This window comes from Terrapene carolina, unplaced genomic scaffold (assembly GCF_002925995.2).
Source record: "Terrapene carolina triunguis isolate 2854851 unplaced genomic scaffold, T_m_triunguis-2.0 Scaffold68, whole genome shotgun sequence".
NCBI lineage: Eukaryota > Metazoa > Chordata > Testudines > Emydidae > Terrapene > Terrapene triunguis.
Genome location: NW_020664419.1, coordinates 4,906,843 through 4,931,793, shown reverse-complemented (window position 1 = coordinate 4,931,793; position 24,951 = coordinate 4,906,843). Strand labels below are relative to the sequence as shown.

At 44.1% G+C, this 24,951-nt stretch overlaps 1 protein-coding gene across 1 annotated transcript in view; it reads left to right on the top strand.

The window, feature by feature from the left end:
• Positions 1-24,951, top strand: part of MKLN1 (muskelin 1) — a 176,252-nt gene that overhangs the window by 93,239 nt on the left and 58,062 nt on the right. The window contains exon 7 of the mRNA XM_026648895.2: positions 4,874-4,986. Within this exon, the coding sequence (XP_026504680.1) occupies positions 4,874-4,986 (113 nt within the window). The remainder of the gene's footprint in view (positions 1-4,873; positions 4,987-24,951) is intronic.

Here is a 24,951-nt window from a genome sequence, read left to right as displayed (position 1 = left end):
ACTGTCTGACTCTCAGTAGTATCTGAAGAATTGAGTGAAAATGAGGTTTGCCACTACCTGCACTTCTGTATTGTAACTTGTATTATCAGAATAGCACCACTGGAAATGGATCAATTTTATCTTCTCTCCCTCTGTCTCACAAATCATTGTGAGGTCGAATTGTTTCCCTACAATGGCTGCATGTGAAGCTTCCTTTTACCTTTTGTACTTTTTGTTCTTTTAGGACACACATTACCTTTTTTGCAGTTTTAATGTTAAATTGACTAGATTACCAAGAGGTGTCAATTGGAATTGGAGCCTCATTGCGTTAGACAGTCTTCAAACACTTAGCCCTGGTCTACACTACAGGATTAGGTCAAATTTAGCTGCGTTAGATCGATTTAAAAATGACTGCGTCCACACAACCAACCCCATTCTGTCGACCTAAAGGGCTCTTAAATCAACTTCTGTACTCCTCCCCGACGAGGGGAGTAGCGCTAAAATCGACCTTGCTGGGTCGAATTTGGGGTAGTGCGGCCACAAATCGATGGTATTGGCCTCTGGAGCTATCCCAGAGTGCTCCATTGTGACCGCTCTGGACAGCACTTTGAACTCTGATGCACTAGCCAGGTACACAGGAAAAGCCCCGGGAACTTTTGAATTTCATTTCCTGTTTCGTCAGCGTAGCGAACTCAGCAGCACTGGTGACCATGCAGTCCCCCCAGAATCGTAGAGCATAGAATGTTTCTACGCTCCCCCTATCATCTCCGTCCCTGAGGTTATCACAGATTAAAAGGCAGAAAAAAACAGTCGCGATGACATGTTTTCCGAGCTCATGCAGCCTTCCCATGCTGATAGGGCACAGCTTAATGCATGGAGGCATTTAGTGGCAGAGGCAAGGAAAGAATTTAGTGAGCGCGAAGAGCGGAGGCAGGACGCGATGCTGAGGCTAATGGGGGAGCAAACGGACATGATGACGAAGCGTCCGTTGGGGGAGCAAACGGACATGATAAAGCATCTCTTGGAGTTGCAGGAAAGCAGACAAGAGCACAGACCCCCACTGCATCCACCGTATAACCGCCTGCCCTCCTTCCCATGTTCCATAACTTCCTCACCCAGACGACCAAGAACGCAGGGGGAGGCTCTGGGCACCCAGCCACTCCACTCCAGAGGATGGCCAAGCAACAGAAGGCTGTCATTCAAACAGTTTGATTTTTAGTGTGGCTACAATAACTAATGTGGCCTTGTCCTTCCCTTCTCCCCCACCCCACCCGGGCTACCTTGTCCGTTATCTCATTTTTTTAAAATTAATAAAGAATGCATGGATTCAAAACAATATTTACTTTATTTTGAAGGGGAGGAGAGTGGTTGGCTTACAGGGAATTAAAATCAACAAAGGGGGTGGGTTTGCATCAAGGAGAAATACATACAACTGTCACACCGAAGCCTGGCCAGTCATGAAACTTGTTTTCAAAGCCTCTCTGATGCGCAGTGCGCCTTGCTGTGCTCTTCTAATCGCCCTGGTGTCTGGCTGCTCAAAATAGGACACCAGGCAGTTTGCCTCCATCTCCTACCCTGCAATAAACGTCTTCCTCCTTACTCTCTCCGATATTATGGAGCACACAGCAAGCAGCAATAACAATGGGCATGTTGGTTGCACTGAGGTCTGACCAACAGTGCCAGCGAGCTTTTCAACGTCCAAAGGCACATTCTACCACCATTCTGCACTTGCTCAGCCTGTAGTTGAACTGCTCCTTACTACTGTCCAGGCTTCATGAGTCATGGGAGCAAGGGGTAGGCTGGGGTAGGTGCGACCGCGCGGTGCTGCCAGCTGGGAGAGCAGCCTGAGGCAGAAGCCTCCAGCTCAAAACAGCAGCGATGACGGTGAGCTGAGTGGGCTCCATGCTTGTGGTGCTATGGCATCTGCACGGGTGACCCAGGAAAAAAGCGCAAAATGATTGTCTGCCGTTGCTTTCACGGAGGGAGGGGCGACTGACGACATGTACCCAAACCACCCGCGACAATGTTTTTGCCCCATCAGGCATTGGGAGCTTAACCCAGAATTCCAATGGGCAGTGGAGACTGCGGGAACTGAGAGAGCTACCCACAGTGCACCACTCTGTAAGTCGATGCTAGCCACGATAGTGAGGACGCACTCCATTGATTTAATGCGCTTAGTGTGGACGTATGCAATCGACTGTATAAAATCGACTTCTATAAAATCGACCTAATTTCGTAGTGTAGACATACCCATAGGAACGTGTGGTCCCTGTCCTGACTAGCCAGTCCATTTACTTAAAATGGGGGATACCACTAATACTAGTATTGTGTTTTCTAGAGGTAAACTGAAAGTTTCAAAGTGCAGCCTCTTTACCCATAAGTATATGTTGCCTAAGCCAAGACTACCGTAAGAGGGTCAATATCACCATCAGACTACTCCAAATCCATTCACCAGACTTGTCCTCCCTTACAAGTCTTGGATCCTGCTGAAATGTTTTCACTGCAATCACAGGCCTAATAGCTGTATGTGCAAGTGTGGTTAGGGAAAACCGATACTGTGATTGCTCTGAACAGCCAATGCAGCATAATCATCATTTACCAACTGTTAACACACCGTGGTGTTGTATTTTGTTACTCTGTGAACAGAGATAAATGCAGTATGGCAGAGACTATGAATTTAATAAAAGTTGATGACTTAATGGCAAGCCAAACGTTATGGAGGATGTCATAAATCCCCAATTTGATGGTGGAATAGTGCACATATATAAAGGGGGCTAGGAAGTGAAACTGTTTCTGCAAAATTGAGTTACTTTGGATTTGTGGTGAAGGATAAAAATACATTTTACTTAAACCTTGGAAGAATGGTTGCAAATATTAGAAGAAACCATAAAAAAACAAGTAACCCTGAATCTCTTGGCAGCAGATAAATTTGTATTTGGAAACACCGTTGTCCTTCTAAAAAAATCTTGTAATAAATAAATTACAGTACAAAAATTGTGCTGGCAATACAATAAATAAAAGATGTTTGGTTTTATTTTGTGCATCTGCTAAAACGCCAGTAGAAAGGGAAGGAATGTTAGTCATTCTGGACTGGGTAATGATGGAGCCTTTATCGCTGAGCTGGAATGTAGTTATGCAGTAAGAATAAAAGCAAATTTGACATAGTTTGTGTACATTTGTCTCTTTGTTGCCACTTGTAAGCACTGAGGTGCTTACAATTGGCATTTACTTTTGTGATGATATTTCACTCCTTTTGAACGTTTGCAAGATTATTTCATTTTACCAGGTTTTCTTAAGGTAGATAAAAAGGTTTAGCTTTCATTAGATTTATTCAGGTTTGCTATTAAACTTCAACTGGAGCAACAAAGCTTTCATAGGCAGGCATGACATTTTGGCAGAGACCCAATAGGATACGTGGTCTGTGCCAAATCTTTTATTTTCTTCGGCTATCAATGAAGCTGTTGTGGTAATGTGGGTTTTGTGAACTGTGAGAATTTATGTGCACAAAGGGACTTGCTCTTTGCAGGGAACATTGGGAGCCCTGAGCCCAAGAGGAAGGGTAATTAAAGTTAATGAACCAGGATAACCTTTTCATGGTGATGCCCACTAGCACAATTATAGACAAGGGTCAATAGCCATTTAAATTCTATATCACATTTTTAACTGTGCTGTTTAATTGGTACCAGATTGAAAGTTGGCAGACAGTTGTTATAGTAAACTAGTGCATAATTTTTTAAGAAAAGTACTTAAGTGAATACTTAAAGGGTTCTGAAAGCTTTCCCTCCCCCCCCAATTAGAAATACTCTTAAATTTTGAGAAAAATAAATTTGAACTCTAGTTCACTAATCAATTTGTTTTTTGGTATTAAAATCAAATTTTCTTTTGAGAAGATCTGAGACTTCAAAGCTACCAAGCCAGTACACTAGATGCTTCCTACTCCTCTTCTTATCAGAGCATTGAGATTCTTTTTCACTTCTCCTTTGCGCAGAGACTCTATGCCTCTCACGCCCAGAAGCTTCATTCAGTTATATCTGAGCATGACTGTCTGGGACACCTGTTGGAGACCGTTATGTTGGTCATTAATTGGTTGGTGGGGTCATAGTTTTAATATGCCTCATACTCTGACATTTAACTCTTGATGGGTAGCAAGCTCTGGAGGAATGGGCTTGGAACTTGAAGTCATGGAATTTTCTGGCTCTGCTACTAACTTGTTTTTGTGGCTTTCCTCACTTGTCAAAATCTGAGGACTTCATAAATTGTAATTACCTCACTGTTAAGGGAATTAGTCTGCCCTTTTGTAAAACAGATATAAGCTAGAACATTTGTAACTGTGAGTCAATATCGAATAGCAAGCCTGCCAGAGCTTGGAATAGAACCCAATCTCCGGTTCTAGTTGATAGCCTGCACCACATCCCATACAAAATCCCAACACCCTGTTGAACAAGCTGTACTTATTCACAGTACCCTGAACATGAATATTGGTTGAATTTTTTTTGTCCTTTTCTCCAGTACTTTTACAGTGAAATACTGGATTTGATTCTCCCTTCTGAGAGAGAGAGAGAGACATTATAAATAAAATCCGAATAGCCTAGAAAATCAGCTGTATATCTAAGGGCACTGTGTCAAGCCACTCTGAAAACCTAAATTATTAGATAAACCACCACCTTTCCATTGCTCTTTCAATTAACCGGTGAGAGAGAATTGCATTCAGAAAGGAACTGGCTTGAAATTAGTACCAGTTTCCATGTCCACTGACTTATAAATTGATTAATTCGTGCTGCCTTTTCATCCTAGGTAGATCATAAGTGTGTTTTAAGGTCATGCCTCTTCAAGGCATTCAAATTAACTGGTCTTGTGTTTTTTAAAATCCATGTATGTTCTTTCATTTTTATAGAAACTGTTTATTTGTTTGGTGGCTGGGATGGGACTCAGGATCTGGCTGACTTCTGGGCATACAGTGTGAAGGAAAACCAGTGGACCTGTATATCTAGAGATACTGAAAAAGAGGTAAGTTCACCAAACATTCATATTACTAGTATCTGATTAAATGTATCACCTGTACAGTTACAAAATTCGTCATGCTTCTGTAATACTTGTGTTAGAGTATTGCTTGCATTAAGATTAAGATTTCAGATGCTGAAGTTCTACTGGACTTTTGAAGTGCTTATATTGGGAGAATGTGAAATAAAGTGGCTTCTCAGTCTCAAATACTTTTCAGAGTAGAGGAGGGAAGAGGTTGTTTTATTTGTCAATAGCAGAATAACCCACAAGTTAGAGAGACAAGATGGGTGAGGTGTAATATCTTTTATTGGATCAACTTCTGTTGATGAGAGAAGCAAGACTTTCCAGCTACACATCTTTTGTTCAGGTCTGGGAAAGGTACTCAGAGTGTCACAGCTACATAAAAGATTGAACAGATAGTTTAGCATAAGTAGTTAGCATATATGGGGGGAGGGATAGCTCAGTGGTTTGAGCATTGGCCTGCTAAACCCAGGGTTGTGAGTTCAATCCTTGAGGGGGCCACTTGGGGATCTGGGGCAAAATCAGTATTTGGTCCTGCTAGTGAAGGCAGGGGGCTGGACTCCATGACCTTTCAAGGTCCCTTCCAGTTCTAGGAGATGGGTTATCTCCATTAATATGGTTATATTCAAGGTGATGTGGCCTGTTAACACCTCTTTAGTCATAGGACAAAAAGGCGGGTTGATGGGCTACAGATTGTTGTAATAATCTGTAAATCCAGGGTCTTTATTAAAACCATGATTTTGAATTTAAGCTCCCAGTCTTATCTTTTGAAAGTGTTGGGCAGGTTTCATTTGAGGATGACATAAAGGTCAGATATAGAGTGATTGCTTTGTGAAAAGTGTTCGCCCAGAGGTGATGGGTGTTTTTGTCTTTTATCATGTTCCTATGTGAGTTCATTTGAGAGCGTAGAGATTGTCTGTCTGGTTTCGCCCACATAGTTGTTGTTGGGGCATTTAGTGGACCGCATGAGGTACACCATATGTTGTGATAGGCATGTGTAGGACCTATGGATCTTGAAAGATGTGTTCAGAGGGGATGCTGATCTTTGTAACAGTGGAGATATGTCTGTGGGTTTTGTATCTGTTCTGGCAGGGTCTGGTCCCATTTTGAGCTGGTGTGTCCTGGTCTGTGGAGAGCTTGCTTTTGATGATGAGGTTGGGGGTTGTTTGCAGGCCAGAAAGGTGTGTGTGTGTGGGAGGATTGGGGGGTTCAGGGAAGATTTATTTTAGGATAGGGTCCCCGTTGAGTATTGGCTGTAGTTGTTAGATGATACCCGTTTGGGTTCCAGTGTGGGGTGGAAGATGAGTACTAAGGGTGGGTGATCGGATGGGATTTTATGTTTGTATTGAAGCAGGTTCTCTCAGGGTATTTGGGTGGCTCCTTCAATGATGCAATCTGCTTCTCTGGTGGAGTGTTCTTGTTTGGTAAAGGTGGTTTTGAGTATGTTTAGGTGTATATCCTGGACTTTCTCCTCAGAGTATATTCTGTGATATCTGAGTGCCTGGCTGTAGATAACAGATTTCTTGGTGTGTTTTTAGGGTGGTTACTTGGTCTGTGAAGGTAGGTGATCTGAGGGATTTTTTGTATATAATTGTCAGTAGGGTTTGATTGTTGAAGCTGATCGTGGTGTCCAGGAACTGAACTTGATGCTGGTGTGGGAATGTTCCAGAGAAGAGTTTAATGCACGGGTGGTGGTTGTTGAAGTTGTGGTGGAAATCTGTGAGGAAGTTTGTCATCAGTCCAGTGGATGAAAACATCATTGACGTATTTATACAATGTGTGTGTATATATATAATTGGTTTTGTGGTGCTTTTGTCTAGAAATTCTTCTTCATACAAAAAGATAGAATTCAGCAGGTAGCATGTGTGGAAATAATTTGACAGCACTGAACAAGCAGTCTGCCTAATGTCACATTCCAATACTGGTTCTGAAGCTACATCAGTACAGAAATAACTTGTTACTTTCTTCAGCTTCTCTCAGCTACAGAAATAAAAGGGACACTTAAAAATTTGAACCTAACTAAAAGGCTTTGGAATCCTAAGAGCTTTAGTGTTTTTGCTTGTACCATGACCTTCAGCCTGTTTTGCTTTATATTTGATGCATGAAGCTTTTGGAGCTGCTGCAGTTTGAGCTAGAAGGAAGCAACAAAAAGATTTATAGATTCATAGTTCAAGGCCAGAGGGGACCTTTAGATCATCCAGTCTGACTTCCTGTATATCACAGGCTATTACCTTTCACCCCGTTACCCCTGTACTAAACCTAAGTATTTGCGTTTAGATAAAGTGTATCTTCCAGAAAGGCATCCGTTGTTGATTGGAAGACATCAAGAGATGGAGAATCCACCACTTCCCTTGTTTGTTCCAATGGTTAAAAATGTGTGCCTGGTTTCTAATGTGAGTTTGTTTGGCTCTAACTTCCAGCCATTGTTTTTCTTTTCTAAAAATCCCTTTAGCCCCCAGTATTTTCTCCAGGTGATGGTTCTTATGCACTGTAATGAAGTCACCTCTGTTGTCTCTTTGATAATCTAAACAGATTGAGTTTTTTTGTAAATCTTCTGCTGTAAGGCATTTTTTTCCAGTGGTGGAATCAATTTCGTGGCTCTCAGTTGGACTCTCGCCAATTTTTAAACATCTTTTTTCAAAATATGGACACCAGAACTGTACACAGTACTCTAGTATCAGTCTCACCAGTGCCTTATACAGCTCCCTACTCCTACTTGCAACTCCTTGTTTATACATCCGAGGATCACATAAGCTCTGTTTGCCATAGCATTGCTCTGAGAGCTCCTGTTGAGAAGCTTGCCCATTATAACTCCTAAATCCTTTTCAGAGTCACTGTTGTCCAGGATACAGCCCCCCATTCTGTAGTTATGGCCTGCATTCCTTGTTTCTACATGTATAACTTCCCATTTGTCTATACTGAAATGCGTTACCTCTGGTGCATCATGGTTCGCATACTTGTGCGACCCAACTGAAGATAATGAGGTTTCACAGGCATGGGCATAAATACCAGGCGGGATTGGTGAATATCTTTCATACTCACCCCTTCTCCCCCCGCCCCCCAAGTTTTGGTGGGCTGTAAAGGGGAGGGTGTGAAAGCAGTAGAGGGGGCAGAGAAGAGATTCAGAGGTTGCTTTTTGCAGCAGTGCTCAGCATTCTATTTCTCCCCTCTTTCCTCCTGCCAGCTGCTGATTAGCTATTAATAGCTCAATAGGCAGGATGTAGTTGCTGCCTTGTGCTGTGGGAAGGGAGGGATGGGTGGAAAGTATGCCATGTCCTCTTGCTGGACAAATAGGAGTTTATAGCTCTGGTTCATGCTTGCACTGGGCTCAGTTCCTTCGTTCCTTCTTTGTTTGGACACCATTCCTCCCGGCTTTGAGCATCCACAGGGCAAGAGGGCCCTGCTGGAAAATGATAGAAGCTGCTGCCCTAGCCAGTGCTCCTCCACTTCCCCTTTCTCGCCTTAGCGGGTGAGGCAGGAGGAGCCTAGGAGGGGCACTGATATGGATGGTGGACACTAGGTGGTGACAAGGTACTAAGGGATAGCTATGGGAGGACAGTCCCTAGGAAACCGTTGAGATGACAGGCAGTAGCAGTGCTAGGTGCTAGGGGGAAGCTACTGAGGAAAGGGAAAACAGGGCAGAATATAGAAGAGGGAAAGGAGACAGGTGCAAAAAACAGTTTGAGGAGAAAAGTAAGGGTTTGGGGATGAGCGAGAGAGAATCAGGTAAATTTGAGGAAAGGGAGAGACTAGGGGAGTGTAAGGAGGATGGATCTTGGAAAGGAGTGACTGTTTTTTGGGGGTTAATCAGAAGTAAGAGGAGAAAAATGGCTTGGGAGAGAGAGGAGACATTAGGGTAGTTTATGGGGAAATCTGGGAAGACTTCACACAAAGTCTTGAGGGGAATTTGAAGCAGAGGGAGGTTTACAGTGTGTGGGGCTTTTATTGATTATTGAAAGGGGGCATATTCAGAATTCAAATATAATATACTGTCAGTATGTACTATATATTATATGTACTTACGCACTAATAATGCCCTTCTTTCTTATGAACGATGGGTAAAACGAGTGAAAAATGGAAAGGTTAGAATCTCAACTGGATAGGTACGCTAAAGAAAACACTCCAGATATTCCTCTAACAAGAAGGTCAGAATATTCATAAACAAGTCGCTATAAGGAATAATCTGACATGGAATTGCTGAAAATATTCAAATAGATCCCAAGAGAACTTAAAATCTTATTTTCTCTTCATATTGTAGTATGTATGTATTTTATTTCTATGCCTTTAGTGCTTATTAATTTGGCACTGGTTTAGCTATTCACACTAAATAATTAAAATGTTAAGCTAAAATATGAGCAGAATGCAATAAACATATCCCCATTTATCCAATATAATCTCAAGGGTAATACAAAGTAACCAGTACTAGGACAAAGAGGTGTAACTATAGGGGAGACAGTAGTGGTCCATATACACCTCTGCCTCGATATAACATGAATTATGATATAATGCAGTAAAGCAGCGCTCCGGGGGGGGGCAGGGGGCGCACTCCGGCGGATCAAAGCAAGTTCGATATAATGCGGTTTCACCTATAACGCGGTAAGACTTTTTGGCTCCCGAGGACAGCGTTATATCTGGGTAGAGGTGTATTTAGGTTGCCTAGCGTTTTTTATGAAAGATTGTATCTTTTTTTTTTAAATAAGAAGCTGTATTGGCTCAATTGTTTGCAGCAGTCCTTTGAAATTCATTAGTGAGAGAGCCGTCAGGCTAGAGAAATGCCTTTTCTTTGTCCCATTAAATTCCATTCATGTTTAGCTGAGTTACAAACTGTTGAAAATTGTATTCGATGGCTGGCGCAGTCAGCAAAATTTGGGCGCCTGGCCAAAATAACAGAACATTAATGTTTTAAAGCATTAGACCCACACAGGAACACGGCAGCAGTAGATGATACTGTGCTCAGAATTTGGGGAGTAGACAAGCAAGCTGTTGCCAGAGCAGCTGAAGCAGAGTGGAGTGAGCAGGGCTGAGCTAACTACCCCTCTCCCTATCAGGGATTCAGTGCATGGACCCAATGGCTCATCTTCCCACTCTGAGTACCATGTGGAGGCAGGTCCCTCCATCTCCGGGTAGCCCCCAACCAGCACCTGGACCCAGCATCCATTCCCTCTTTTTTTATTTCTCCCCCTGTAACAGGCTTCTCTGCATATATGGTAACTTTCCAAACATGTTACCTCATGAGGAAAATATGTGAATTTAAAGAAGCCTGATCATGGGTCTTACGTTGAACTGTGGTGAGTGTTTGTAGGCAGTGTACTCAATTGACTATATAATTAGCAGCCATACAATGCTTAACATTAATACATTTTAGGTTGAGATTTTTCAAACCTTCCTAGGGGGTCAGGGCACCCAATACCCATTAATTTTAATGGAAGTCTGATACCCAAATCCTCTCAGATTTTCAAAGTTGTCTAGTCTTAGAGCCTATATTATCACATCTGTCATGTTATCCTCATTCGCTCAATATCCAGTTAATTCTTTCATTAAATATTGGTATGTTGCTTGGTCTCTAGTTTTGCTATCAATTGATAAGTATGAAATGTTTCTTGTTTTTGCGTTTGCTTAGAAACTGGCACTGTAACGAATAACTTTCAAATATCAGATTTTAGTTTTCCTGGAAGAGGTCATACATGAATTTAGTGAAAGTAATTAGAGGCGAAAGTCTTTGGCTCATTGGGTTGCTATATGAAAGACTGCAGTTGTTGTAAGCTGATCATTATCTAAAGTTTATAAATCGTCTCTTCCTGGAAATCCCGAAGCCTCTAAATTGGGTAAGAACGCTGAAGTTTTTTGGTAGTCCCAGTGGCTCTGATAAGTAAATCAGCAAACTGAATATAATGATAGTTTGTTTTTGATATTTTATCAATAGTACCATAATTCCTGCAATAATTTATTTGTATTACAGTAGCTTCTAGAGACCCCAACTGATATCAGAGCTCCACTGTCATAAATGCTGTACAGTCACAAAGAATAAAATCCTACGTTTACAATCTTAATAGACAAGACAGGGAAAGGGATGCAATGTATAAGCAAAAGACTGAGAACTGAGGCTCAGAGGAACTAAGTGACTTACTGAGGATTGCATAGGAAGTCTGCAGCACAGTGAGGAACTGAACCCAGATCTCTGGACTCCTTGCCTAATGCCTTAACCATAAGAACATCCTTCCTCAGCAGGGTTCTGATTTAGCAAGGTATTTAGGCACATGCCTAACTCTAAGCATGGGAATAGGCTTATTGGAGATGACAAAGGTGGTAATATTCCCTTTCTCCCAACCTTTGCCTTCCTTTTCCATTTAGATTGTAAGATCTTTGGGACAAGGATTTTCTCTTGCTATGAATTTGTACAGTATCTAGCACAAAGGGGCCCTATGGACAGCTGCAGCTTTGTGCTATCTAACAGATTTAATGTAATCTTTTAAAATCTAGAAATCCTGTACACAGAGATTTGTGGTATGTCACCATGGGCACAATACAAACTTTTATAAGAGAAAAGTTCATAGCCACGCTGCTCACAGTATATGGGAAAGTAACCCATCCCTAATATTAGCCCTTCTATCTTTTTTCAAGCATGTCAAATTAGAGTTATTGTAAGTGATTGAGAGTTTTTAATTGTTAAGGTGCATTAAACTTGTGTAGGCATTTTTGTAGACTTTAAATCTAAATAAATGAAATAATTTAAGAGTCTAGTATTACTTCTGTTGCAGTTTGCACACAAATACCTCAATTAGTATCAGGTGCCTGTTATGCTAGATACCACACAAACACACAGGGCGAGATGATCACTGCCCCAGAGAGTTGACCGTGTATTCCTGCAAACATGGATGTGAATACCTTTTACACACACGAGTTACTCATGCATGCAATTGTTTGCAAGATCAGGGCCTAATTTTATTATTGCCCTTGCTTATTTTTATTTACTTGTAACCTCTGCGGTGATTTCTGTTAACCCCTCCCTGTTTTTATGAAGGTTTTTACTCCTCCAACATTGAAGAAAAGCTCACCCCTGCTTCTCCCAGCCCAACCAAGTACCTAGAGCAGGGGTCTCAAACTCAAATGACCACGAGGGCCGCATGAGGGCTAGTTCATTGGCCCGAGGGCCGCATCACTGACACCCACCCCTTGCTGCCCCCGGCCCCGCCCCCACTCCATCCCTTCCATGATGCCCCTCCCCTGCCCCCCTCTTCCCTGCCCCCATTCCAACCCCTTCCCCGAAGTCCTCACCCCAACTCTGCCCCCTTTCTGCCCCCAGGCGGTGCAGGAGGGGTGCGGGGTGTGATGGGGGCTCAGGGCAGGGAGTTGAGGTACAGGAGGTGTGTAGGGTACGGCGGGGGCTCAGGGCAGGGAATTGGGGTGTGGGGTGCAGGAGGGGTGTGGGGTGCAGCAGGGGGCTCAGGGCAGGGAGTTGGGGTGCAGGAGAGGTGAGAGGTGCAGCAGGGGGTTGGGGTGCAGGGTGTGGCAGGGGGCTCAGGACAGGGAGTTGAGGTGTGGGATGTGGCAGGGGGCTCCGGACAGGGGGTTGGGGTGCGGAGTGTGGGCTCCGGCCTGGCGCCGCTTACCTAGAGCGACTCCAGGGTGGCAGCACCTCACTGAAGAGAGAGGCTCAGGACTAGGGCAGAAGGGCAGGGGAAGGGCAGCCTGCCCTGGCCCTAGTGGAGAGGGACACTAGGACCTGCCGGAAGCCAGCAGCCTGCAGAGCAGAGCGGATTCAAGATGTGCTGCAGGCTCCTGAGTCACTGTGTGCTGCAGGCTCCAGGTTCCGGGGCAGTGAGGAGGCAGCAAGTGGGTGCCGGGATACACTCTGGGGGGTGGGGTGGGGGGGTGGCAGGTGCCCCAAACATTGGGGAGCAGCGCACGGGGAGCTTAACAGGCACAGAAAATAACTCAGGGGTGGGGGGGGCGCGGAGGTGAGGGGAGTTTGGCGGCGACAGGAAGTAACGGGGGGGGGGGGGGGTGGGGGGGGCTCCCCGGGCTGCAGGGAAGAGCTCCGCGGGCCGCATTTTTGAGACCCCGACCTAGAGCTATTCACTTCCACTCCACTGCTCTCCATCACCTGGCACTTACAATTCCCACTTCTGACTGTGATAAAACTGCATAATAGCATTCCAAACTTCAGGCACTTTCAAAACTCCAAATGTCCGAAATAAGCATTTTTCCACTGAAACATGGAGAGTTTCACAGCAGCTTCACAGTGAAGAGAATATTTAAATAAATACATTATGCATCATGCTGTGAAGGGTCCCAAACCTTGGACCTGGAAGATCTTGGGAAGGAACCAGTTCTCCACATGGATCACCCTTCTTCTGAGAAGGCTCAATCATTTGTGTCTAGGCTAAGATTGCATACTCAAGTGGCATAAAAGATATGTGGTAGCATAAGTTATGACATGCTAAATTGAGAGCCACTCTTTTATGTTTGTAACACCATGTGGCATGTGTAATTGCTCTGAAAAGCTTGTCTTTTAACAGAGACCACTGTTTTAGTTGTATCTTACAGTTTATGTTCCTGATGAGGCACCACAGAATAGTAGTCTTGTTCTAGTTCTCTGACCGTATTTGGAAGATCACTTACCAGTTTTCTGTATCTTAAGGATTCTGCAATAAACTGAAACTCCTCCCCATGATGGTTTTAAATGCCTCCAAGTGCAGAGCAGAAGACCCTTGGATTTCTTTTAAAAGTATTATAGCATTTTCAACTGGCTATTTTAGGCAATTTTTAAGAGGGGAACAGGTCTTTCCAATTTCTGCTAAAGGGGAATCTTAGCATGTTAACTTTAGGATTGATAGGCGCTAGGTCTGAGTAGTGGCAGGTGCCAAAGGCTATTCCCCTTGTTCTGTGTGCACAGTTGATGAGAACAAATTTCTTCAGCACCATAGGTGGTCTATAAGCCAATGTGAAGACTAACAAAAGTCAACCAGACTAAAAAAACATTTCTTGCCTGTCGGGGAAAGTATCTCCAAACAGCATTCAGATATGTCTGTAAAGTTTGTCATCTTTGCATTTCTTCTCACCTAGTAGAGGCTTTGTGTTGGACTCATGCAACAACTAAAATTGCACAGATTACAGTGAGATTTGACAGAAGTAACGTTATTAGCAATCCCAATTTGGTAAAATGGAGGAACCATTGATTTTCAGAGCCATAGACCGATACTAAGCTAATTTGTTGAAATGTACCTTCAATTTAACAATATTCTTTCTCGATCTCTTGTGACTTTGCTGGCAGGAGAAGGTATAATTGTGTATTAAGATGATCATACTCCGTTGGTGGTTAGTGAGGTATTAAAGTTCCAGCCAACTCAGTTTCTTAAGTTTGTTGGCATCTCCCTATAGCAAATGCTGCTTGAAAGAGCATTGCATTCCCCTCCCTCCCTCCTCCCCCCCCCCCAGGCTTTTAGGCTTTGAAAGAGCTCCAGTATGTTTAATAGGACTTAATCCATGAATGTTCCATAGCAAGCATGTGATTTGGTTAGACACCATATGAAGTAACAGGGCCAAGAGGCTTGAATTTAATGTTGGGAGCCAGGAACTCCTGAGTTCTAATCCTAGTACTGTGCTGACTTGCTGTGTGATTTCACTGCTCTTCACATCTTCCCGATCGGTAAAATAACACTTATTCATAACATTCTTGTGATTTTGGCTTAGTTACACATGCAAAATGTATAGAAAAATGGAAGTGCTATGAGCATCCTCTCTGCTCAGTGCATTCCTCCTTGGGAAATTCCCCCTTCTCCTGTCATTGTTAGTTATTCCCCAGACCCTCCTTCTCCTACATTCTTGCCCTACAATGTCTTCTGTGTGTTTATGTATGTAAATTTTTCAGCTCCTGAGGGCAGAGGATATATCTTGCCTTCTGTGAACTGTCATGGTAATTTACACCTCTGTTAAGTGTTAATCACTTTTGCAGTTTATTAACTCGCTTTATTTATTACAATTTATTAACTGTAGTACCTGTTAAAACATCTTTTTTTCTTCGAGAGGGGTGGTATTGCATGGAAGTTAGAGGTGGAAAAGCATCTGTTACATCAGTGGTTCTCGACCAGAGGTCCAGGGCCCCCTGGAGGGTCGCGAGCAGGTTTCAAGGGGTCTGCCAAGCAGGACCAGTGTTAGACTTGCTGGGGCCCAGGGCAGAAAGCCGAAGTCCCTCTGCATGGGGCTGAAGCCCAGTGCCCTGAGCTCTGCCACCTGGGGCTGAAGCAGAAGGCTGAGCAACTTAGCTTCACTGTGGCGTGGGGCCCTGGGCAGTTGCCCTGCTTACTACCCCTTAATGCCGGCCCTGGCTTTTATATGCATAAAACCAGTTATTATGGCACAGGTGGGCCGTGGAGTTTTTGTAGCATGTTTGGGGGGCCTCAGAAAGAAAAAGGTATTAGATCATCCAATCCACCTCACCTCTTTCTTGACTTGTTTTAGAAATGGATGTTTCTAATCTTCATAGGGTTTTGCATTTTTTCTTACATGATTCATCATGCTGTAAATTAGTGAGGCTATGGCCAGTTACTTCACTTTGAGTTGAAGTGTAATCTGAATTACCTCAAGGATGATTTTTTTTAAAGTCTGGTTCTTCAGTGTGTCTTGCCTCCTCCTGTTTCAGATAGAGCAGGCAAAGGCGTAATTGTCATGATAATTAGAACTTTATCTTTACAGTGGTAAATAAGTTAATCATTCCCAAAGGAAGTTATTAAATGAAAATTTGTCTAGATTTTTATTCAGGGAGCAGGATTTTGTGATATTTTATTCGTTTGGTGTTATGGTAAGGCTTGCTTGAAGTGGTATTTTGTTCTTGACGGTGCTGATGATCACAGTGGTTCTGATGTTTACTGGAGTGAGTTAGAAACTTCTGAGGAGTTTGAGACAACAATCTCTTGGGTGCAAAAGTTTAATGCTTTAAGTTGATACATTGCACTGGAACAATGGAGCTATCTGTCATGGAAGGGCATGATCGTGCTTGGTGAGGGTAACTTGTGTAACAGTGCTTTGAAGATGAGGATTGAAACCTTGAATTTCACCTGATGTTCCATAGAGAGCTAGTGAAGAAAGTGAAGCACTGGAGTGATATGTTCTTGATAGCCTGTACGACTGAGCAGATGGGTTACTTTGTTATGAGACAAGTGATCTAGATTTTTCTTGTCACCTTCCATTTTTAGGTTCTAAACTGATGTTTTTGGAACCAGATTAGGGATCTTACATTTCTGTTCACTTTTTAGAGTTATCTGCAATGAAACTTGCAGGTTATTTGATTTATTTTAATTATTTATTTAGATTTCAAATTGACGCCTATCCAAAGCTCTAGGCATGCTAACTTAATCATATAATAAACACAATTAGATTAAACCTCAGCAGCATTAAAATCAGGAATTTGGTCAGCCAGCCAGCTACTTTCCATCTAGAAAATGTACCCTCAGCCTTCTCCAAAGGCTCTATCAAACATATATTTTGCAGCATGCCTGGAAGGTTGCCAGGTTGGGGCTATTTCAGACTATTGTGAGGAGAGCACGTTCCAGACTCTGAGCCCTCCTGGAGAAACCCCTTGCCTGCCAGTCTCTTACTTACAATGAGGGGCTCTAGCTTGAAGCCCGCATGCTGACCACAGCTGTGGTAGGATAGCATGGGAGAGAAGCAGTCCCAGGCCATATAGGGCTTTGTAGGTCATAACCAAAACCTTAAACTCCACTCAGTGGGCAGCAAGTGCAGATATTGCAGCCCAGGTGTCATTTGTTTCCGGCAAGATGCCCCACTTTATGTAAGTGAGCTGCCGTGTTCTGCACTATCCGTTTCCAAATGGCTTTAGTTGTAACCCCATGTAGAGTTTATTGCAGTAGACTAATCTTGAGGGAACAAAAGCATGGATAACAGAGGCAAGGTCCACATCTGAAAGAAAAGCTAGCAGCCTCCTAGCCCGATGCAGCTAGTAAAAAGCTGACTGAGTCACTGCGACATGACTGTCCAACACTGCCAGGGGGACTAATATCACCCCTTAATTTGTAGACACTATTAACTAATGGTGGATGTGCTCCTTCAGTCCACGGAGGGTGATGTTACCTCCTCCGGCGGCTTCTCCCAACTGGCCATCATCACCTCAGACTTGTCTGTTTTGAGCCTCAGCCACTCACTCTTCTCCAAGCCCCAGCATCAGTTAGATACTGTCTGAGGTGCTGAATTGCGTTACTTAAATCAGATGAGATAGAGACATACAGTTGGGTGTCATCAGTCTATTCAAAACTCGAAACCCTGGGCCTGTTTACTAAACTTTCTACTGGCCCCATATGCATATTGAACAGGAGAGGTGACAGAACGGGACCCTGTAACATCCCACACTTGAGAGCTCTTTGAGTGGAAGAGCAGTTGCCTACAACTACACATTGAGCTCTCCTTGAGAAGAGAACTAAGTTGCTGAACATCAGCCCCTCCAGAGTCTACAGGTGAATTAGTGACATCTCATGATTAAGGCTATGATTTAGTCACGGGTATTTTTACTAAAAAGTCATGGACAGGTCATGTGCAAAAATCAAAAATTCATGGCCCTTCACCTGTTCATGACTTATACTAAAAATACCTGTGATTAAATCTTGGGGGAGGGGTTGCTGCTGGGGGGATGCCTGAGGCCAGGGGCACCAGCTGCCCAGGGCCATGGACTGCGGCTGCTCCGGCTGGCCGGGGACCACGGCTGGTGTGGCTGTCTCTGGGGCCACCTGAGCTCTGGCCCCTACAGAAGTCACGGAGGTCGCGGAAAGTCATGACATGGACACGGAGCCCTACTCATGGTAGTGAAAACAGCTGATAGATTTAATACCAGCATTGGACATCTTTGTGCATTGCCAGGAGATCATTGGCCAATGCAGTCTGTGTCATTGCCAGGTCTGTACTCAGATTGACAAGAGTCAGAGATCAAATGCATCTGTGAATTATTTCATAACCTTCTCCGCAGTCTTACCCAGAAAGCAAGATGTGATACTTTTTGATAATTAGTGAAAGCAATGACTTTTTAAGGAAAGAACTCGTTATTGCTTCCTTCAAAGCAGCAGGCAACCTACCTTCTCTCTGAGAGGCATTGACAATCTCCACAAGTAAAGGCCAGTACTTCCCCACTGGCCTTCACTGGCGAGGAAGGACATGGATCCAAAGTACAGGTGGTGGGATGAAGTTCTTCCAACACCTCCAGTGTCTCATGGAGCATCACTGGTTTAAACTCTGGAGGAGAAGAGAAGGCCCTTGTTCCCTCAAGACCTTACTCTGCTATCACGGAAACAGACAGCCAATCCCTAAATGATCAATCTTGTCCACACAAAAAGCGAACAATTTCCTCTCAGTGGGAGGGACTCAGATCAGCCACTGAATGGAGACAGTCCAGATTTACCAGATTATCACCTGAAACAAATCTGCTATCTGAGATTTCGCAGATGCTTTGATGGAGGAAAAGGTTTTTCTTTTTGTCTCCTACACAGCCATGTTGTAAGAGTTTAAAAAGTCTTTATGCTGCAACCAATCAGTCTTGGCACGAGGCTTCCACTTTCAGTGCTTTAGCTGTCTTCATTTGTTGCAGATCATCTGTAAATCAGGGTGACCTGTGAAAATGAAGCTGGCCAAGACAGCACCCCATCAATGATAGACAAAAGGGGAGTATTATATGTATCCTACCAACACACTAAAGGAGTGGTCTGTTTGTGGAACATGATTCTTCCTCAGCTCCCTAGAGCATTTCTGGTTCCATTAATCTTTGAGAGCAGACCATCAAAACAAGCCTCTTGCCCCAATAGGAGAGGTGAGCCCCAGCCTCAAAATGCAGGATGAAATGGTTGGTCCATGATACAGGTTTAGGATCCAGTTGCCTAACCTTCACTCCAAGTCCAAAAACTAGTTCCACAATGTGACCAGCTATATGAATTGAGCCAGTACCTACCTGGGATAGCCCTATGGTTGTCATGGTGGCCAGGAAATCCTGAACTGCCTTAAAAGATTCTCAAAGTTGCTGAGAACCATCAATCTGTACATTCTAATGCCCCTGTAATGAGGAATTTAGTTGGCTTATGAAGTGACTTCGTAGTGCCATGGGTCGAGTGTTACACACATACCAGCCCCATGTTAATCTCATCCTCTGACTCTCATGTAAGTTGAAACACTGTATCAGATCCAGTTTTGGAGAAGAGCTCCTACATTTAAGGCTAGCTGCAATCAACATGGTTACACCTCCTTTCCACTGAATTCCCCCCCACACCCCATCCCGTGGTTTATGATGACAGCTATGCTAAAACTGGCCAAGAAGCAGCATCTACCGAAGTTTGTGTAATGTACACAAAGTCAGGGAGGGGGGGGGGGTCTCATCTTTTAATAAATGATAGATGGTTGGTTAATTTCCCACCATCCAATCATTAATTGTGAATTGAAGGCCAGTTTCCTTGTCTCCTGACAGCTTGACCTCCTGAGGTGAAACCAAAGGAGCAGAAATTAAACCTCCTTACAAATTTTATTACCTTGTCTCTCCTTGCCAGCTACAACAGAGATTGAGAATTCAAAGTCCCCACAACCATACCACCCAGCCTTGGGCTTCCATATTCCCACTACAGTAACTCCTCACTTAATGTTGTAGTTATGTTCCTGAAAAATGTGACTTTAAGTGAAATGATGTTAAGCAAATCCAATTTCCCCATAAGAATTAATGTAAATAGGGGGCTTAGGTTAAATAAATAAATAATTAAAATATAAATAATAAATTAATGGAGATATCCTATCTCCTAGAACTGGAAGAGTCCAGCTCCCTGCCTTCACTAGCAGGACCAAGTACTGATTTTGCCCCAGATTCCTAAGTGGCCCCCTCAAAGATTGAACTCACAACCCTGGGTTTAGCAGGCCAGTGCTCAAACCACTGAGCTATCCCTCCCTCCAGGGCAGTTTCCCCTACTCTGCAAGCACCAGGGGCTTGGGGCTCAACTCTCAGTCGGCCGACTCCACCCCTTCCTCCAAGCCCCCACCCTTGACCCGCCTCTTCTCCCCCCCACCTCCTCCACCTTTACTTCGCACGCTGTGTCCTGGCTCCTCCCCCCCTCCCTCCTTTCCCTTCTAAATGCTGCAAGTCAGCTGATTGCCGAATTCGGGAGGCAGGGGAGGGAGGGGGAGCCTGCGTGCTGAGTCCTCACTCCTCCCCGCTCCCCCCCCGCCTCCAAAATGCCACAAGTCAGCTGATTGCCGTGGGCAGGAGGCAGGGGGAGGAGGAGGGGAAAGGCGCTGATCCGTGGGGTCTGCCGGCGGGTGAGAGGTGATTGGGGGAGGGGGGCGTAGGGAGGCTGCCAGCTGTGGAGACAGCAGGCAGCCAAACAACATAAGAGTGGAGCATTGCACAACTTTAAATGAGCATGTTCCCTAATTGATCAGCAACGTAACAACGAAACAGTGTTAAGCGGGACGACTGTAAGTGAGGAGTTACTGTATATGGCAGTGTTGTCCCACCCTCTGTGACACTTGATGGTGGCGATCAAATGCCTGCAGTTGGTTGGCTGGGTAGTGACCCCTAGAGCTGGTTGGAAAAGACATCTTAAAGAAAAAACACACCTTTGCTAACCCACCACCCACTCACTGTCGCACATTGAAGGGCCATTCTCCCCTTGCAATGCACTCGTGCTCTCTCTCTTTGTTCTGAGAGAGAGAGAAAGTCCCTCATTTCTACAGTCGTGTCTTTCTCCTCCCCATGACCCCACTGCCACTGTGGCCATATGGTTAGAACATCGAAATGATTGCTTACACGCTTGGTCCCTAACCTGCCAGTCTAACTGTCGTGGAACTAACAGGGCAAAGTGCTGTACAGTGTTATTGGAATTGGATCTGGGCAAATGGCTTATAGCAGATAATTAAACATGTCCTAATTTTTGTTCATAGGTTGTGATTATTTGAATAGGTTGCAATTGTTTTCATTTTCCACAGGATTCTAATTTCACCTAGTGACTGATTCTTGGTTTGGAGGTGATTTGTAAGCATTTTGTTGCAAATATTTAAAAATATGGGATGTATAGATTCCAAGGCCAAAAGGGACCCTTGTGATGGTCTACTCTGACCTCCTGTGTAATACAAGCCATAGAACTTTCCCAAATTAATTCGTAAAGAATATCTCTTTAGAAAAAAAAAATTCCAATCACTCAAAAATTGCCAGTGATGGAGAATCTACCATGACTCTTGGTAAATTGTTCCAATGGTTAATTTCTCTCTCTGGTAAAAATGTATACCTTATATCCCATCTGATTTTGTCTACCGTCAACTTCCAGCCATTTGGTCATGTTATATCTTCATTGGATTGAAGAGCCCATTATTAAATATTTGTTCCCAGTGTAGGTACTTCTAGATTGTAATCAAATCACTCAACCTTCTTTTTGTTAAGCTAAATAGATTGAGCTCCTTAAATCTATCACTATAAGACATATATTTCCAATCCTTTAATTATTCTTGTGGCTCTTCTCTGAACCCTTTCCAACTTATCAACATCCTTCCTGAACTGTAGATTGTCTTCACTTCTGAGTTAACTCAGATTCTTAGCTGGCTATTACCCCTAACCCTCCTGTTAATTTAATTCTAGCAAATATTATTGTAAAACACACATTTGCTCAGCTATACTGGATCAGTCCTTCACTGCTTCCTGGGAGATGGAAAAAGATGGCCCTAGTAGGACTTTTTGTCTTTAGTCTAATCTGAGCAGTGATGTCATTTGTATTATACTCCTGGGGGAATTGTGCACCACTGCGCATGCACATTATTTTTTTGCAGAAAATAACTTTGGCTGGAGAGTTACTGAAGCTCTGCCTTTTGCCCACCAGGGGCTGCTGTGGCACTAGAACAGAGCAGCCCCAGCTGCCGATAGGGAAGAAAAGACGCTGCCTTCCTTCAGCGCCCTGTGGTGGGGCAGGGCAGGAGACGAGAAATGAGGGGACAGACAGTGTGGGGCACATGGGGCAGGTGGGGGGGTCACAGACTGGGGTTCATAAGGGCTATTGGGGGAGGACAGATTGGGGCAGGGGCTGAATGGGAGTGGAGGCACAGGGCCACTTGGGGAGGGGGTGCAGGGACATGGGGCTGGGGGGTGGGGTGGCTGAGGGAGTGCAGGGCCGCAGGGGGAAGAGGGTGGCTGAATAGGGACAGAGAGAGACATGGGGGAGGGGTGCAGGGACACATAGGAGTGAGGGGTGGGGGCTGGCTGAAGTAGTGCAGAGCCACATGGGGAAGGTGCAGTAGCTGAGTGGGGGCAGAGAGACACATGGGTGCAGGGGAGGGGATGCAGGGCCACCTGGGGACGGGCAAGTGCAGGGTCACATGGGGGAAGAGGGGTGATTGAGTGAAGGCACAGAGACACATGGGGATGGGGGAGGGGGTTCAGGGCAACAGGGGGGTGGCTAAGTGGGGTGCAGGGCCACATGGGGATGGGGGAGTTGGTGGTGTGGAGGGACACATGGGGACAGGGGTAGATGTGCCTGACTGAATGGGCAAGGCCCAGGGTCTGCATGAAGGAGGCTCCCTTCCCTCAAAAAAAAAAAAAAACCTTGTTCCATATTTCTCCCACCAACACCCACCAACAATCCAGGTTCACTCCCAGGCTCTTTCCCTCTCCGTCAGCTCCTCCATTACGCTTGACTCCTCTGTATTGTTGCAGACATATTTGCTGACCAGTATTTTGAAATAAATTTACCAAAATAATTGAAACTGGTGTGATTATACTGTGTTGTTTTTGACAAATAAAATATGCAGAATTTTGCAGAATTTTTAATTTTTTTGCGCAGAATTCCCCCAGGAGTAGTATTGAAGTATAACTGTGTGAGACTATAAATCAGTCATTCATGCTTTGAATATTCAAAAGAAACTTTAGTATGTACACACAATAAAAAAGTCTAATAGGTTCTCTTGTATCCTACTAACTGCTTTCCTCTTTTTTTTTTAATTTTCATCTTAAATCATAGAGCTGCTAAACAAATCATAACTGCACGCTAAAAGCTGCCTCTGACTTTAATCCTGTTCCTGCATGTCTGAGTCAGATGCCCGGAAAGGACTTTAGCCATGACTAAACCTATTTATTTGCATATGAGAGTACTTGTAAGTATATCAGCCAGAGCCAAAGTACTGCATTTGCTGCCTGAATGAAGAATATTTCTTCATCCTTTTCCCCTCACTTGTGACTAGATGCGTCAGTGGACAATTATCTGCAAAAAATTGTACTTGTTTTCTTTTGGTACCTGAATCTAAAAAAAATCCCCAAACGGTTTGTGGAAATGGCATTGAAGCATTCTTTCCAAAGGAGTATTTAGAGAGAACCTTAAATGTCACAAATTTTAGCCAGACTTCCTGTTTACATGCTACTTCACAGCTCTTTTTATACCTTAAGATCATAGCTTAGAGTACCTCTAAAGCTACAGTACTTGAAATATTTTTTTTTAAAAGCACAGGTGGACAAAAGCACCTTGTGGGTGAAATCATTATAGGTATTGAACTGTTGCAAAAGGATGTCATGTGTTTGATTGCTTATGTTCATATCTATGGCATGTTTGCAAAGTTCATGTTTGTGGCTGTAATGAGGGTAACTTCCAAGTTCAGAAGAAACTTTTGGCTGGATTCTTGTCTTACACTTTTATAAAACCACTTAAGACATAAGTTACTCCTGACTTACACCATTGTAACAGAGCAGAATCTTCCCTAGGTATCCATTGTGTGAACATTCTGAAGAAGGCTTGCTAATCATGCATGTTATTAGTGGGTGCTTTTATTTAATTCGTTAGCATTTATCCCACATCCCGTTTATTTTGTAGTTTGGTCTTGTGGGCTAATAGAAGTGCTCTATGCTACAATATGGATACACCAACATCAATTCTTCTGCTAGTCTTTAGCATCCTTGGCTTCAAGGGGCTTGAAATAGGTTCTAAGCTGAGTGGGATGGTGTCATGAATTTACAGGATCTGTGGTATGCCCTGGCCTGTAGATAGTTTCCTGGGAATGCCGCTTGAAGTTATGTCTACACTATGACCTGGTGGTGTGATTCCCCAGCTCAGACACATACTCCAACTAGCTCTCATTGATCTAGCAAGTATGAGTAATAAATAGCATTGTAGGCATGGAGCAGCGGCACAGTTTAGCTGTGCCAAATATGAACCTGCCTGAAACCAGTGGGTATGTACTCAGCATGGCGAAGCCGAGCCTTTGCTGCCCCTACACATTCTACTGCGGTTACACTGCTATTTATACTTGCGCTAGCCTGATGAGAACTAGCAGGAGTATATGTACGTGAGCAGGGAAATCGCATCCCTAGCTTGTAGTGTAAACATAGCCTTAGTGTGCCAGACCCCCAAGGGATCACAGTCTCTTGCACTAAGTGAGGCTGCAGCACCTCACTACCTCAGAGACTGAGCTTCTGGGCTCCAACACTCCTTGTTCAGAGACTTTTACCCCCTGCAAGGATCAATGCACTTCAGCAAATATCTGCAGAAACTCTATGCAGCCCTTTCGAAACAGAGTAGGATTTATTCGTCAACTGGACTGAAGCATCAGGAAGTCCTTAGGTTAGCACAGAGAAGCAAAGGTTAACACAGCGTTCAGATTGGCCAATGCCATGGCTCTGCCAAGCTGCTGCAGAATCCATCTTCTTTGTCTGTCAAGTCAGTCTCAGATGAGGCCTGCTGTGTCTCCGTGAGGCCAGTTCTGATCACAGCGTGCGGTTGGTCGTCTCTTGGTCCATTGTTCTGCTATGAAGCCATGCTGAATTCACATGTTCACCTGCTGGGAGCCTTCAGTTGTTGAGTATCAATTGCTCAGTCATTGGGTTCCCATTAGCTTTCCAGATCCTCCAGTGATACGTGTTGGTTCCGGCCAGTCCTTGAGGACCCGTTCATATCACCCCAGATAGTTATGTAACACAAACCACTCATGTCTCCTGCCCCC